This window comes from Dromaius novaehollandiae, chromosome 8 (assembly GCF_036370855.1).
Source record: "Dromaius novaehollandiae isolate bDroNov1 chromosome 8, bDroNov1.hap1, whole genome shotgun sequence".
Taxonomy (NCBI): domain Eukaryota; kingdom Metazoa; phylum Chordata; class Aves; order Casuariiformes; family Dromaiidae; genus Dromaius; species Dromaius novaehollandiae.
The window spans coordinates 33,680,033-33,697,660 of record NC_088105.1 but is presented as its reverse complement, the minus strand read 5'-3'; the positions used below and the strand labels follow the sequence as shown (position 1 = coordinate 33,697,660).

At 36.8% G+C, this 17,628-nt stretch overlaps 2 protein-coding genes across 5 annotated transcripts in view; both read left to right on the top strand.

The window, feature by feature from the left end:
- The window catches only part of BEND5 (BEN domain containing 5), a 35,107-nt gene extending 25,968 nt beyond the window's left edge, over nt 1-9,139 (top strand). For all 4 annotated transcript variants that reach the window (XM_026103828.2, XM_026103820.2, XM_026103812.2 and 1 more), the window contains 3 exons: nt 206-354; nt 4,764-4,977; nt 8,941-9,139. In XM_026103828.2, coding sequence (XP_025959613.1) covers nt 206-354; nt 4,764-4,977; nt 8,941-9,101 — 524 coding nt within the window. In that variant the 3' untranslated portion in view covers nt 9,102-9,139. The remainder of the gene's footprint in view (nt 1-205; nt 355-4,763; nt 4,978-8,940) is intronic.
- The window catches only part of LOC112985226 (AGBL carboxypeptidase 4), a 588,669-nt gene that overhangs the window by 221,009 nt on the left and 350,032 nt on the right, over nt 1-17,628 (top strand). The gene's annotated exons all lie outside the window — the stretch shown is intronic.

Below are 17,628 nucleotides of genomic sequence, written 5' to 3'. Positions count from 1 at the left end.
ATGAAGCATGTTAAAATGTTTATAAAACCAAATTACTGATCCAGCTTTTATTTATTGATGTTCAGAGGTAGGATTTGGGGTTGAACCCTTTCTGACTTTAAAATGAACATGACTAATGTGATATTTTATGCTAACCACGGGTGATGAAGTGATTTATTTCATATTCTCTGGGATAGCAGACAGCTTTTTTTTCTTAACTGTCTAGGACCTGCCATTGAGCTTGAAAAAGTAAAACCAGAATCAATTGAGCCCGAACCTGAGGTACAGAAGACCTTCAGTGAGGAAGCAAATACATCAACGTATTATCCTGCCCCTGTTCCAGTAATGGACAAGTATATTCTCGAGAATGGAAAGGTATTTTAAATTAAATATAGCATGAATAGTTTGTAAATGTCCTTCAGGTGGTTTTCTTACAGAATTTTCATGATCTTAGGGTTATTGCAAGCCTATAGGGTTATTGTAGCCTATAGCAAGCTCCTCAGCTTTCACGAAGTTACGTTCTTATAGTGAGGAAAATGATGGAAGTGCACAAATATGAACAGCATTGTAAATTATCCGTAGTGATGAGAATGTTGAATGCTGTGCCAGACAACGAATATAGTTAGTAAATATGCACGCACTAACACATTTGTAGTCTTAAATTGGTGACATACATAAATCCACTGAATATCTACCAAAGTCAGTAAAGTTGCATCAGTCTATTTGAAAGAAATACATCTTAATAAAAAGGCTTTAATATTTTTAGTGTGCTCTACTCTTGTTGCAGAGAAGCCTTCACACTTTGGTTGAATTTGAGTCCAGTAGGTAATTCTGAACCCTGAAATGAAAATGGGCTCCCTTGAATTTGATGGGAGTGTTACCACTGAGTTGAGCTGAAGTAGTGTTACTTTCTGGATGCTTTTATGGACTTGTTGAAATACCATCTAGCTGCAGTTTATCAACACCTGACTGATAATTTTTGAGACTCGTCCACCCAGGCCTGCTTTTATAGCAATTGCCATTATCATTAAATTAACATTGTATTACTTTTACAAAGCCATATGTCCTTTAGAATTGCCTGTGCAGATCCTGACTCTCAGGATTCAGTACCACAATCAGAGAACCTTTTAGGAGGAGATTTCCATTTCAGCCCTGACATACCGCAGAATTAGTGATGGGGTAGCATGAAATATTACATTTTCATATCTGTGTTACAATATTGAGTACACAAATGTCTGTTTATTGAAGATGAATTTGACATAATTGTTGTGCAGACAAAATTTATGTGACATATAGTATAATCTGGTCAGCCTGACAGGTATTTGGTTCAGGTAGCTTTTCTTGCCTAGTACATTTAACATACTTCATTTACTTTGCTTTTTTTGTATATTATTGCCAATGAAAACTTCCTATGTATTACTGTGAGAGTTGGTTTATCTTCTTTTTTCTCCTTGCAGTAGGTGGGATAGGGCACATCCTTTAGTATTTGTATGTAGCTTTCTCCACACCTTTATTTCTTCTGCCATTGCTGTCAGCTTCTTCGCATTTGTATTGCAGAAATTTTCTCTGTCTTGGCAGGTATCAAAATCACTTCATCTTTCTTTTTGTAATGTGGGTTTGTTTTTACATTTGCCTGTTTTGGGGGGTTTCAGCTATCTCAAAGTATATCTCATCTACCTTCATTTTCATTAATCCTTTATTGACATGGATTGCTACATAGTAGTTGAAATACACTTTTAGAAACCTTGCACTTTGTGCCATTGGATTTGATCTTAGTAGGATTCTCTCCAAGCAGATAAATCTCTCTCCTCTAGAGATAGAACAGAATTACTGAAAAAGAGCATGGCATTCATTTCAAAAAATAAAAAAGTTCATCTTCTAAAATACGTTTAAATATATTGCATGTGTTAGTACAGTTACAATGGTGAGCGTTGCTTTGAATTTGTTCTTGTTTTTGTTGCATTGTGCTTGAAGGTTAATCCTGCAGCTGCTGAAATCAGGGGTAAAGTTCCCATTGATTTCATCAAGCCAAGGATCTGTCCCATCCAGCAAGAAAGAAATTACTTCTGAATCTGCAGTACAGTAGACTTCCCATAGCCTTGGGAGTAACAGGGAACAGTACCAAGCCTGTTTTGCCTGTTTTACAGAGAGGTAAACTGAGACATGGAAAGATTAAGTTCCTTGCTCTAGAAGTGCTAGAAATAGAAAAGAGAGACATAAGATTACTGTGGCTGTCTGTCATGAAGCTGCTGTTACCATAGGTGTTTCATACCAATGATGACTTGATTTTAATAAATGAAGCCTGTTCGAAGATGAGATGATCTGTTTGAAACATGAACATTAAAATTTTTTGCTGTAAGTTGTTGTTTTAAAATAACTTCAAATGCTAGCTTAAGAGACTAAATGATCTTTAGCAAAGGCAAACCCTAATCTTGACAGAAAGGAATCAGATTTTTGATTAAATGAAGCAATCTCTAGTATTAATTTAATACAGAAATCCAAAATGTAGCATGTCACAAAGTTTCTAATCTTAATTGCTTTCTACATAACTGTTATGTTCATTTTTAGAGATGACTTTTCCAAGACCAGAACAAAAATAACTGAGTTATGCTTGTAAGGTGATTTTTTTCTGAACACAGACTGCTCACTCTGACAGAAACTGTCTTACAAAATATGTAGAGAGCACCAAAAGAGTGTAAATTTTTAAAGCAGTTATGAAGAGGCTCAACAACAGAGACAGAAGAAAAAGGCTGTTCGTGTTGTGCTTATTGCTAGTTCCATTTCTGTCTGTTATGAAATCTAAATACCATGTGGACTTGTGAAAAGCCTCTTAGAATCCTCGTAGTGTAGAAATTTCTGCAGGAGAGGCAGCTTGCTTTATGTTTTTATACTTTGAGGAAGTTGGTTTTCATTCTTTTTTATGAGGTAGCTGATAGCCAGACCATTCATACTTTTGTATTTAAGTTTTTAAACAACTACTTGCTTTTGAAGGATGCTGTCATAATAAAAAATTTCTTCAGGCTAGAGCCCTCAATAATAATTAAGTCAGCTTTCCATTTAAAGGAAAATGGAAGTTTGGTTAAATAAAGGCAGTAAAATTACAGGTTTATAAAAATTTTACAATGGCTTTCTCCAATTTTCAGTGAATTTAATGGGACTTACGTGATACTATTCAGATGCTTATGGGTAGCAAATACAGTTTTACATAATTCTACGCGAAAGGAGTAAAAAAATAAAACACTAAGAGCTAAACAGTTATGCCAAGCAAATTCTCCAGTATACCTTTGCCATAGAATCTTGTTCATGGGATTTTTTTAAATGATGAGGAAGCAGTAACATTTTACTGAAGTATTAGTTGTACAGAAAAAAACTCAATTTGATCGGATTTTGTGAAACCTGAATTTTGGATATAAGAATCCAGTTTATACATTTGTTTTTGTTTCATGTTTTGTACTTTTAAGGAATTATCTTAAAATATCTTCCATCTTGTCCTTTTCCAGTGCATTGAACTCTTATCAGTTGTTAGAATAGCTAGATCATGCATTATCTTGTTATGGACGCTGAACCAGCATGGGTCCAACAGAGTGAAGTTCATCAGCATGTTTACAAAGCTTTCTGTATGCAGAGGCAGTTCAGATGTCCACACTGTGCTCCAGGAATTAAGAACGCTGACGTACATGGTACAAAGCATACTCTATGATTCTGCACAGGACCAATATTTGGGTCCAGTTGGATTTACTGGTTGCAATCTTGTCAGACCCATGCTGATGACTGGTGGCATCATTTTCCCTGATGTTGCTTGACAGTGTCCTGGTTATCAGGAGATTTATCAGCTCAATAACAACACTATGCCTGCCTAAAGATTCTCATCCTGCACCCATCTTAATAAGCCTGGTGCGATAGAAAGCTTGGTATAAAGATCGTGGGCAGCTCTGTGGGAGTCCACCCAACACAGCCAACACAGAGCAAGGGTAATAAGCATAAGTAGACTCAAGCAGTTTCCTTTTGGAGACTCTGCAATGGCTTTACACTGCATTTCCCAGTGCCTATTTTACCCTAACTTAATGAAATATCTCTGCCCACCATTGTCTGGATAATGGAAAGGTTATAACGTTGCAGCAGTGTTGTTGCCTTACCACAAAGCAGTATTCACCTGGGTAGACTGTTCACAATAGGCAAACTTCACAATAGAATTTGAGTTTTACAGAACTTACAAACTCTCTTGGTTTATGCTGATATTGGAACTCTGAAAATCGCTTCTACCCTTCTGGATAGTTTAAAGAATCAGGCTGAATTTTGCTAACAGATATAGGATTTGACTCAGGAAAAGTTTCCCTCACTGTCGCCTTTTGAATATGTTTTAGGTAGAGTCTGCTTCAGCCAAAGGGAGGCCTTCATATTAAAGGGAGAATATTTTTCTCTTACTCCTAAATTAGGTCAGCACAACTGCTTGATTTGTATACTGTGTGTAGCTATATAATACTTCATGTATTTACTGTTTCTTTCCTCTCTCTCTCTCTATCTCTCTCTCTTCCTGACCATAGTCTCTCAGGAGATATGCTATGGGGAAAAAAAGAGTAGAGAGTAAGAAGAATTGAGAGCAAAAAGGAAGAGGCACTATGTAATAGACCCACAGAGTTGGAGAAGTTTCAGAATTAGGCAAAATGAATTTGTTCAGCCCTAATTACTGTTATCATAGTACCTAATACTAATGTTCCTACAGCACTTGGATACTGTTGTGTGCTACATACCATAGATAAGTTGTTATTATTACTACCTTCTAGGTCCATCTTGGCAGTGGAATTTGGGTAGATGAGGAGAAATGGCACCAGCTGCAAGTAACACAAGGAGATTCAAAGTATACAAAAAATCTAGCGGTTATGATTTGGGGAACAGATGTTCTCAAGAACAGAAGTGTCACAGGAGTTGCAACCAAAAAAAAGAAAGATGCCGTTCCCAAGCCACCTCTCTCACCTCACAAATTAAGCATTGTCAGAGGTAGGTTATTTGAAAACTTTTGCTTCCTGCTTTGGAGTTTAACTATTAATCATTGAGTTGAAAGATGCTTCTTTTCAGCTCATATAAAATTAACTGATTAAAAGCTGTAATTAAAGTTGCTATTGCATTTCGAAGTGCATACATATCCAGGAAAAAAAAAGAAAAGACACATTGCAATAGCTGGACACAGTGCAAGCCTTCACAGGTGGAGAGTTGTACCTTGACTTCAGTGAGGTTCAAGAAGATCATCATTTCAAACCATTTGCAGGACAGGACTCTGAGCTTGGAGAGCAGCACATGGTCCTGGAATTCTTTTTATAAGATAATGATTTAACTGCATATACTGCTTTTAACAAGCCTGAGAGTAATCTTACCACATTCTTCTATCCAGAATGTAACCAACTCTGGTGTGAGGCAAAGAAACCGTTACAGCACTGACTAAAAAAATATGCATACTTTCAGAGGAGAGAAAGTTTAAATGGAGTAAGAAGAATAGTAGTTTAAATGGAGAAAATGTGAGTAGTAGAAATTAATTGTTAGCATTCAATTGTAATTTGAACAGGAAGTGTAAATTGCTGACCTATCTGGCAGAAAATTTGCAACAACACTCTTGGTTACATGGACTCAGGCTTGCACTATGTAGTACTTGGAGAGAGTGAGCAGGCCCTATCCTTTATTTAAAATGAATGGTGATTTCAATCGCTTTGTATCATCATGCTTGTGTTTTACATTCAGTTCTGTCTCTTTTGGTATTTCAGGCTTCTTTTTAAGTCAAAACTGAGTCAGTTCCTCATGGAATACATATCAGAATTGGATTTTTAGGTTTTGTGTTCAGCCTAAATTCCAGTTGGGCTGAAAGAAGTCTCCTTCTTAAAGTTTCTTCTGCAATTTGAGTGAGCTTCCTTATTCTGTATTTCCTGTTCTTAGTTGCTATGTGCTCTAAACTGTGAACTCTTGTAATCTGCCTTGAAAGTACCATGTTTTGGAAGCAGGAAATATGATTCCTTCTTATGCGTGTGTGTGTTGGGGTGGGTAGTTGGAAAGTGATCTTCTTACTGCCACTTACTCATTTCTTACAGAGTAAGAAAAGTAGAAGACATGACTTTTTTTTTTACTAATCTGCTTCAAAAATAGATGTGGAAGCGCATGCTGTTCCATACTCATTTCTAGTTCTGTCTGGGACCTTTTGGCACGATCCTAACGCAAGTAGTAAAGTAATGACATACTTGCCCTGTAAGGAGTCTAGTCTGTGGCTGTGACTACCTCATCAGCTCCTAATGGGGGAGGCAGTTGGTTACCCAGAATACAGATGCACACTTGCAAGCATGCTGTACAAACAGGTTCGTTGGCCCATTGCGACAATCTTTCTGGCTTCCCTGTTGGAGGCATTTGCTCCTCAGCACTGCTGGTGGAGTTGCTTACGTGAGAGTTTCCTCTTCTACTTCAGTCAGAGCCAGCCTGCAATGCTTAAATCATTTAAATGATAGCTTTCTTCCAACTCATCTTGTTTTGACTAGAGTGAGTTTGGGAGTGGTCTCCATCAGGTACATGGTGAGAAGCGGATGGGGCCCTTCCCTTTTTTCTCTTCCTTGATTTACATTCCTCAACATTTCAGTTCTTCCCTCTTTCTTCTATTTTCCATTTTTCTGCCATGCATTTGCTTTCTGCCTCTACCCTCATTTGATTTTTTTTTTCTGCTCCACTCCTGCTTTTCCATGTTTCTCTTTCAAGTGTTTCTTTTACCCTGTCTTTGACTCCCTTTTGTTAGACTCAAGGCTATAGAGTCTCCTCTTAAACTATGTTAAACTGCATGCCCATTACTGTTAGGTAGCAGCAGGAGGGCAGCAGACAGACTTCCTATAATAGCAGTACTGGGTAGCATATAACCTTGATTTCCCACGTCCTGTGTCATTTTGCACTGCTCTGCATCGCATTGCATTGCACTGTGACACTCGCATCAATGTTAGCAGTTCTTGCCCCATCACGCCAGCAATGTTTTCTGAAACTTTAGAAGTGATCATATGAGAAGTCATTCCAGAGAAGTGGAGAAACAAAACAAAAGAAAGTAGCAAATGGTGTAATGCTAGGAAGTTAGTTTACTTGGCCAAGTACTTGGATCAGACATCACAGAAAGAAATACAGCTCCCTTTTAGTTTTTACAGTCTACTTGAATCTTTGATCCCATCAGGAATAAGAAGGGATATCTGTATGCTCCTCAAAAGACAAAGAAGAGGTAGAACCCCCCCAAATCACTGAGCCAGCACCCTTGTGTGACTTACTGAGTTGCTGCATCTGTAGCCCCTCATAGAAATGGAAGAAAAGAGGGAGGAAGAAGTGTAACAATCATGGATCTCTCTGGATCACATTGACTTTTAGAGCCACAGCTGATGTATAAGTTCTATCAAGTGATTTCTTCTTTGGGATAAAGTAGTAACATAGCCTGCATTTTACTGGAAGTTCAACTCACTAGGTTTATCTGACACAAACTTTCTTGAGTATTCCTGAGATTGCTGTAGTAAGAATTTATGCCCTAAAAACACTCCGGGTCTCTTCAGTGGTTCTTAATGACATGTGTCTTCCTAGGGATCATATTTCAAATCATAGTTTACTGATGATTTGTATTCCAGCTATCAGGCTGCATGCTGATTGATTTTATTTATTTTATATTCGGTACATTTTGCAATATAAAATTCACATTTCTTGAGATGTTCTCATCTTTCTGTGGACACAGACTAACTTATTTAAAATAAGTTTTTGAATGACAGCATTAGCTCTTAATGCGTCTGATATCTCTAGCTTCTTAAAAATCCGTAATGTGTAGTATATTATAAAGAAGTTATAAAAAGTATGATGTGTGAGCACTGTTATAAACCTTCTTAATGCAAAATAACCTTTTATAAAACTTCGTAGAGGCTTCAAAATGAACTACAAAGCATGCATAGTACTTAACTTTCATAACTTTTTAATACGATGCATTAGAGATGTTATAAACCATGTTAATTAAGCGATGATCTCTATGGCTTTCTGTATATGAAGCAGTAAACGGCTACTGGAATAGATTACTAGGCAAAGCAGAACAGAATTTGTTTAATCAGTCTTGGAAGCTGTTTATTACTAGTAGGCTGCACAACAAAATGCATTTCCCTGGTTATGAAAACAAAAACCCCAAACCTGTCTGTGTCTAAGGAGTTGGGTGTGTTGCAGCACCTCTGTTTACAGTAATATATGCTGGATCCTACAAGGTGCAGAACTACCAACTGTGTGGAGCAGAGTTTTCCCAACTCGTTGTGCTCATTGCTTTGCAGATACTAGTTACTTGCTTTTTGTATTCCAATTAATTCCACAAAGCACATTGTACAGACACACAGGAAGATGGCTCCTGCCCCAAATACTCTGAAAATGCAAGCAAAATACAAAGACCAGGGACAGGGCATGCGATAAAGATGCAGACATTATAATGTATGTTATACAGATTAAAAAACAAAACAAAAAACAGTTAATGTCTTCTCCTATTGGTTTACTGCTTCTCTTCATAAACCTTATCATTTATTTAATGTCTTGAAGGTATGATGATAGGAGTGACTCATAGGGAATGGTAGATAATAGTTCTAGCGAGACCATTTGTCTGGAGGAAGATTCTAAATCTGCTGCAGAGATATGGACAAATAGAAGATTTAGGCAAGACTGACACTGTTAAAAGGTTGGATTTAGCCTTGTTTCTGTATAGAAAGCCTGTTCATGTAGTCATAGCATAACTGAGAATTTGTCATGTCAAAAATTCAAACCTGGTCAAAAATCTTGCCTGTAACAAAGATAGCCAGTGAATCAGTGAAAGCTTCTGTTGTATTGCAACAAATATACACAGTGCTTATTGCTGTCTGTTGAGTCGTTAGCCCAACAGAGGGCTACATTCTTTTCTAAAAATATCCTAATGGCTCTTTCCTTTTTTTTTTTTCTCCCCAGAATGTTTGTATGATAGAATAGCACAAGAAACTGTGGATGAAACTGAAATTGCACAGAGACTCTCCAAAGTCAACAAGTACATCTGTGAAAAAATCATGGATATCAATAAATCATGTAAAAATGAAGAAAGGAGGGAAAGTGCAAAGTACAATTTGCAATAAATTTTGGATTTTTAATAAAGTCTTAGTGTTTTACTTAAGCGTTTTTTGATTTGCGTGGCATTTTTGCTGATGGGAGAAGCTGACTTTAAGGGTGACTCTCATTCTGTTTTTTGAGCAGTTCTGTGAAAAGCCTTTCTATAGTGTAACCTGCTTTTAAATGATATAAGATAGATTGTAAGTCCACTCTCAATGAAACAGAGTGAATTTTTCAAGTTTTTCCAATGAGTTGCAGTATGTTACCTGCACTTTTGTATATAGGTTGTAATTCTGCAAACACCAACCCTTTTTGCCTACGTCTTGTTTTACAGGAGTTAGTGGAACTAGGCTGTAGTAAACATCTGCTTACAAAGATCTGTACAAAATCTACTTTGCTATTGAAAAGGGTTTTATTGTATTTTACAAAGTGTTTTTTTGAACTGAAATTTTAATCATTTGTTTTTATAAATCTTTGTTTCGATCTCTTACAATATATTTGGTCAAAAACACACAAACAGTGCTTCTTTTTCACTTATTATCTCGAATAGCTAGATCACCATTACTTTCATAGTTAAAAACGAAAAAACCCACAAACCTAAAGCTGTAAGTTGTAAGATCATGATAATTCATAAAAAAAATATAAAAGAGTTATTTTCGGGCACAAAGGCACCTTTCAGATTTCTCTTTCCGCTACAAAGCTGTTCGGTATGTCTGTGTTGTAGTTCTTGAAGCACTACATTCTTAGTGTATTTGTATTTTCAAAAGATTCAAAGATTGCCACTGTATGCAAGATTATGTGTAATAGAAAACTTAATACCAATTCCTCTGAGTCCATGGTTTAACAATGGGCATTTTTTAGCACAAATTTAACTTAGAAAAAAATCATTTTCTATATTGAATTTAGACTTGTGGTGGAGAGACATATGGAATAGTTTGTTGTGTTGTTGTGTTATACCTTACTTTCTCTAACGGAAAGAAAATAACCTTATGTCTTGTTTTGTGAAGGGTTTTGAGAATAAGTTTTGCAGAGAGAACTTAGGACCTGCAAATTAAAAAAGAAGAACTGCGATCTGAACAATCTTGAAGACTTGTTATATTGGTGATCTCAGTTAACCTTCTATTTATTTTATACACACAGATGTGGTTATCTGCGTTTCAGATCATCTCTTCTAGAGTATCAGTATTTATTCCTTTTCTGCCACTGAAATCCTGCTTCCTGTAGTTCGAGAGACTTACCATTTCTTATCATCTTCCTTTAGCACTGGTGTACCCGATGTTAAGCCTATTATAATGTCCTGTGTGTGAAGATAATTTGAAAGGAGCAATGCAAGGATTCTTTAAAGGGCTGCAGTAGAAGGGAGAGATGTGCTGTAACTTTAGTACCGGTTTCAGGATAGATGGGGAAAACAGAAGAGCATGTTTTCTCTTCCTGTAATGCCATATGTGCTTAAATGATGTCATAATCAAGAGCATTAGTATTTGTTTTATCCTTTCCAAGGTGTAATTTCGTGACTGGCTTAAGCCAATCTAAGTACGTAGTGCTGCCAAGAGAGTTCGTTCTACTTTCTCTTCCCATGGCCCCATGTTCCCTGTTCCTTCGCCTAAACTGGCACTTCGGATTATGCACGTGTCAGATCTCACTGATTTCCAAGGTTCATTTCATAAAGGTTGGTGCCAGCAGAAGAGAGTCAGTGAGAATTCAATAGCCAGGAATGGGAAGAGGAGTGTCTTTTTACAGTGGCTTATGCTTGTTCTGAAACTGCACTTTTAACAGCCTAGCTTGCCCCTTTTAATTTCAAAGTGTTCTTAGGTACTGGTTAGTGAAGCACATAAATGTTTATGCTTCCTAATTTGTGATGCCAAATAGTAAATTAGTGTTTTTAATATCAGTGTATGTATCCCTTTATTAATTAAAGAAAAAAATAGAGATAACATTGAAGAAACACTTAAACAGCAAGTCCCATTTTTCAGGCAAAGACTTGTGAATGTACAGTGTTTTTTAAAGCAAAATTGGGAAAATTGTCCATATTTTCTCAGTCTTTTATGGCTTTAGTACTAACATGTTTTCACTGTAACAGATTCTTTAATGAGAAAATAATACTGCGCTTCTAATAAGATGAGTATAGAGTAAGCCTATTTGAGATAGCACTTTATGAAACCTGAAAAAAGCAGATTAGAATTTAATTAGTTAGGACTCTAGCTTGTGTCCCCCAGAATGGGAGATTCTAGGTTTTTCTGCAAACCCAGCAATATCTTTCTAGGGTTTCTTTTTGACAGACTTGTCCCATCAAATGTTAATGCTGCATGTTGCAGAAAAATTTTAATTTTTTCTTTGGAAGAAAATGTCTCTTAAGTCTTTATTCATATTTTCTTGGAGTTTCTGTCACCCCACGGCCAGTAGACAGGTTTTTTTAGCAGAGTTTCAGTGGAGTATTTGGGTAGCACACAAGGGTTCACTTCCCTACAGTGGGCGTTACTGTGAGGGCTAATAATTAGTGCATCCTGTGCTGGACTGGACAACTGGCATTTAATGTGAGCATCGCCTGAAGCTTTGATAAGTTACGGTAAAGGAATAGAGCGTATTAAAAGCAATATTTCTCTTTGTTATATTATAACTTGCACTAAATGTTTGGATTTCTGGAAATAAGCTTTTATTAAGAATAAGATGGTTCTGTGCAGACTGTAGTGGTAAGGCAAGGAGTCTAGGGCTCTGTAATGGATAGCAGTTGTGTACAAATAACATTTTTGTATTTAAATTTAGTCATTACTCTTCCTTGTCTTTTCCTTCTCTGCGAACCTGTGTAAAGACTGTGCAAATCTTTCCCAGCCTGTTTGTTTCAAATAGGCAAATAGGCCACAGTCATCATGTGTTCCAGCATTATCCAAGGAAAAATATACACTTTAATGGGGTGTGCTTTTCCGAATTGAAATACTGATTGCCAAATTTACTGTGAATTTCATTTCACTATTTTATATTGCATTTATGGTCAATGCTGTTCTTGCTAGTACATTAATTCTTGTGTAATTGTGCCTGCCTGTACATAGTTTTGGTTTGCTCATAATGCATCTGCCATGGCTCTACTAGAGGAAACTTTATGCAAAAATAGTGCCTACTAACTCTCTCCTCTTGTAGCTTAACTTTATCATATCTGTACATCATGTGAAACAGTACAGGATTTTGGCATAAAATGAAATAGGTTTTATTACACCCTATACCAGGTTCATCATTTTAAGGTTTGCGCTGTGCTATTATTTCATTCTGTAAACCTGGATGTAGAAGTACCAGAAAAAAGAGATTTAAGAGGAAATGACTTTGTTTTGTCCAGAGAGATCAATGCACACTGTTTACCCTTTTTTCTTGAAGAGGGAAGAAGGTATTACTGTTATATGAATGATCTGGGTCTTTTGTTGCCACACATTGCCGCTGTAATTTGTAATATTCATGACCTGATCCATATTAAAGTGCCTCTGGCACACTTGCAAGGTAGCAAGATTAGAGTTAACAAAGAGGTCTTTATTTTGCATTAATGATTTTATAAGGGAAATGAGCTATTATATTAAAGAAAGAATCCGAACAGAGATTTTAATACCTCAGTAAAGATGCCTAGCCACTCAATTAAAAAGAAAGCTTGTATTTCCCTTTTCTTAAGGAGACAAAAAAAATTGTCAGATTGAACTGTTACAGAACAGATCTGGATTCAGTGATGCTTTACAGAGATGGAAGATGTTTTTTAATACAGCCAGACTAAAATTCTTATTTATTTAGTCTCGTCAAAGTTGAACTACCAGTTGAAGGAATTTATGAGGTTGCATTTGGTAGCTGTTGAGCATGACTGTCAAAAGAAGGTACAATCTCCCTGCAGGAGGCAACTTCTTTGCACTGTACCTTTGATGTTGTATCTGATGGATTGCTACGCTGCTGCTTTGTTGTCTTAAGCATAGATTCTTGTCCTATCGGAAGTTTTAAGTAGCAATAAATTGAATTTTTTTTCATATTTAGTGAAATTGTAAAGATAATTCAGCTTCACGCCTCCCAGAGTTTGTAGACATTTAAAAAGTAAAGCTAAGTGCAGTTCGTTGTTGAAATAATACCATCTTTACCCAAAACCTCAAAGGAGTGAGAATGTTCTGAACTAGTACAGCCCTGTTAGCTGTAGCCTTATTGTGTATTAGCTGCATTCATAACTCTTGAGAAAACAAAACTTTGCCAGTTTCCGAAAGGGAAAGCGAGGTCCTTTCATATGAACTTATATTAAGGAATATTTCAATATTCCATCTTCTGATGTGAGAATGGCCACTTTTCAGAAATGTGTGAAAATGAAATTTGTGCTTCTTCAGAATGAGATAGTAGTTTTCTCAGGCGTATTCTTGAAAATATTTGTCATTCTGTGCATGCCTTTAGTCTGGGATTGATGAAGTCATAACATCAATCGTTTAGGCTTTATTGGTGTCATTTTTTTCATCAGAACACTGTGGAATTGTGAAGTGATTCATACAACATTGAGGCAATAAAAATGTTATGAAGTGCAATTATTGCACGTTTCATGCTCAGTAGCTAATTTTTAATTTCACCATCTTGGACACTTTTTCATCCCCCCAGGCTTCCTCAATAGGAAGAGAGAATCATTTGGACTTGAAAAACAGGAACAGTGATTCAAAAAGGAATTAATTTACTTGGCTGTTCATTTGCTTTACTTTTGCAATTATTTGCAATTATTTCTGCTGTTTGTATTTGAACAATGATTTTCATTCTGTGCATCAGATTTCTGCTTGTTGAGTCTGCAGTGAAGTCACAGCCACTGATTGAGACATCGTTTGGTTATTGTAAAGATGAAAATAATACACCTATGACATCAGATAAAGTTCTGTTATGGCTGGGTCAGAACAGAGGTGAAAGCAAGTCTGGGAGGAGAGGAAGAGGAGGCTGAGCATAAGGGACTTTTTTCTTTGTTGCCTTATGGCTAGAAAACTTCTTCCCACCAGGGAAATGGCTTCCTCCACATGTTGCAGAATGACAACATTATGTTCCACGTTGTTGCCAGCCATTTACTGAAAGTTTAACAGATCTAAACTCTTACTAGCATATATTTTAATGAATCAGGCTATCGACTTTCATATCAAGTTTTAGTCTTCAGTGATTTTAAATTACTGAGTCAATGAAAAATTACTGAACACCCAAGGGGAGCCGGGTCGGGGGGGCTTAGCTTTCGTTGTAGCTTAACAATTGCTAGAGGTCCTGAGAAAGAAGAAATTATGCTTGTTGGTGTTTGTGCGTCTTTTATACTGAGCATGAGCTTTCACTCTTTTAGAGAAAGATTTAGGTTTCGTGGGATAGGCTGATTATCGGAAGAGTTGGCTGTGAACACCTTTTGGTAACAACTGTAATGAATGTGAAGAGCGTACTGGGTTAGCAGTAGGGATTATGTCTTGAGAGTGCTGTATCACATTGGTACTAGCCTCTTCCAAATGAGATTCAGATGAATGAAAAAGCTTACATGGTAGAATTTCATATTGTTTCTTTGGTAGTCAAATATATCTTTTAAAGTCTTCCCAAATGTTTATGGAGATCTTACTGAATTACATTTAGATAAAAAGGAATTGTTTTCTTTTCATGTGTTTTTCATTTTTTCTTGTGTTAACAGAATAGATGTTTAATGGCAGACATCTTTCTAAATGGTGTTTAAGTTGGGATACCAGCTGATTGATAGTTAAAAGTAGTCCATTCAGAAGTTTTGAGTCTGTAAGTCAGAGAAACTGTGTTCTTCTCTTTCTCTACAGATTCTTCTGCAGGATTTATGGGGAGTGCCTTGTAAAGAAAACTCAAGATGAGCATGACTGGAGCTGTAGGGGGCAGAAAACCTGTCTCCACGTTACTGTTCTGTGCTTACATTTTTTGAAGGGTCTTAGATTTTGAAGTGCCAAAAAAACTCTTGAAAGTGTGATTTTACGTTTTTTCTGCATTGTTTTTTAAGCTGCCTTGATATCTGTTAGGTTTTTTGCAGCTGCAAGGACACTTTCATCTTTCCAAGACCATTGTACCCCTGCAAGGAACCATCCTTCATAGGATACAACTTAGCGGGACAGCTTTTCTTTAGGTATATTTCCCTAAAGGCAACTCAACCAGCAAAGATTTGTTTGTTGCCACTGTGGTAAATATGTGTACCTTATGCTCAGTGGCATTTCTAAACTTAAAAGGAAGCTGGGATCACTCAATAGCAGCCAAATGAGGAGTCTGATGGTACAGGATGTCCAGGAATAGGTTGTGGAGGAGTCACGTAGGCCTTCTCACCATCCCACAGAGAACTAATTTGTGCAATTTAGATTAAGTCAGTAGCCAAATAGCAAAATCTCAAACAGATTGACTGGCATTTAAGGTTTCAATCAGTGAGAAGTTTTATTAATTAAAAAAGTCCAATCACTCTTACGTGCCAAGAATTTAACCTTTAACAAGTAGAATAATCAGCATTTTCTTCTGTACTCAGGGACCTGTATCTAGTGCAGTTACACAGCTGTATGTTTTCAGATACAATTTACGATTATTCTAACAGTCCATGTAAATCTGTCTGTGCCATGTAAATCCATGAATTGATGATTTTCCATATGTTAGCCAGCTTCTGTTTTCCTGGTCTTTCTTTTTCAATTCTGTTCCTTCTGCAAGTAGGAGACGGTCTTCTGTGCTTGCCGTAAAGGTAAGGAGACAGAAACGTTTCACAGTTCATGCCTGGCAATTGGCAGCAGGGTTCCAAAATAAATTCCTGCTTGTTATTCTTGGAGACAAGTGACATAGAGCTAGAGCATTTCTTTAGGAGATCTGGTTGCATTGCAGTCACCATAAGGCACTGTTTGCAGTTCAGGAACTTCACATAGCAGTGTTTTCTTTCTTGCAGCACCAAAGCATAGATTGTAGTGAAGAAAATTTGCTGTTACATGGAGATCTCCAAGTGCTAAAACTGAATTTCCTCAAAATAGATCATTTGGCAGTATCTCTTAAAAGCTTTCATTCCTCAAAACAGAGGATGCCATCCTATTTCACAGACTTAATGGCCTAGGAATTTCCCATCTAATTGTGGTGCCTAAGTTTGGACTCTTATTTCCATAGCACTTCTGTGTGAGCAGCGGAGAGCAATAGTCACTTTGACAGATTAAACTGACATATGATTTAAATTGCCTTCTAGGGCTTCCATTTACTGTAGAAAAAACAGCTACCTGTTGAGCTTAGAAAGAGAGAACCATTTCAATATTCTGTTATCTAAGTACAGTTTTGGGGAAGTATGTTCCTTACCATCTGAGTTACACGTCTAAAGACAGGTGGAGAGACTGCAGGCTGTGGTCTTTCTGCTAGCAGGTCATTAGCTGAGATGGCAAGGTCCCTGTAGAACCCGCTGGAGAACCTCAGTTGCTCCTTTGAAGAGAAACATTTCCTGGACTACAACATGCTTTTGAGAAGGGCAAACAGTGTTGTTCGAAAAGGCATAGCAGGTGTTAAATCCATCATTTCCTTCAGTAGTTTATTCTGGTGGATAATTACCCTTACTGTTCAACTTGTGCCATTTTATAATGTGATTTTTTTCTGAATTTATTTCCAATTACTAGTTCCTGATGTGTCTTTCGTAATATTCTCATGACTCAGTGTTATTTCAGTGCTGTAACTGAGTCATCTCAACAACTTCTTTTCAATAGACTGGGTTTCTTCAGTCTGCCACTGCTATGTATTTTCTATCAACTCATTTTTGTAACAATTTTCATTTATGTCTATGCAAATTGATTTGAGTTTTATGGAAATACTTTCTATAAATGAGTTCTTGATATTCTCTTAAATACTGTATTTGGTTTAATTAACATGATACAATCTCATGTTTTAGGACGCATGTCACTTTGTATTAGGATGCCATATATGATAGTTGTAATTTCATTTTGTGGTGCAAACTTAATTTGCCTCTGTAGAACAAACTGATACTTAATTGTTTCTTGCCCAGTTGATGTTACAGTGTAATTCCCATTTTACTATATAATTAAGTGTAGCTCTGTCATGGAAATACTGGTCTTGGAATGGGTATTTATATCTAATATGCTTTTCTCTTTGACTAAGTACTGTACATGTGCCATCAATGAGACAGAGCATGTTCTTCCTCTTTGCCTTACTGTTTATTCCTCTATTCATAATAGCACGTACTGTTGAGCCAGCCAAACGGGTGACAGTATGGAACTAGGCTAAAAGAGCGACAGGTGAACAGTGTTGGACAGAAAAGAGGACACCAGGATAAAAAATTAAAAGGAAGGGATGCGGCAGTCATCTTACTGTTGCTAAATTTTATACCATCTTCAAGACAAAGTTATGGAATTTTGGTGAAGGATACTTGTAAATTGCCAAAGAAAGGTGAAAATTCATTATCATCATGCTGTTTCCTATCTCAGAAAGAGAGGATATCCTTATAGACAGATGTAATCATTTATTGGAATTATTTAGTTCTGGAACATCCAACAAAACCCAGTAAAGGAATGTGCCAGGAGAAAATCTTGCTCTCTCCATCTGCCCTTGCTGTATCTGCTC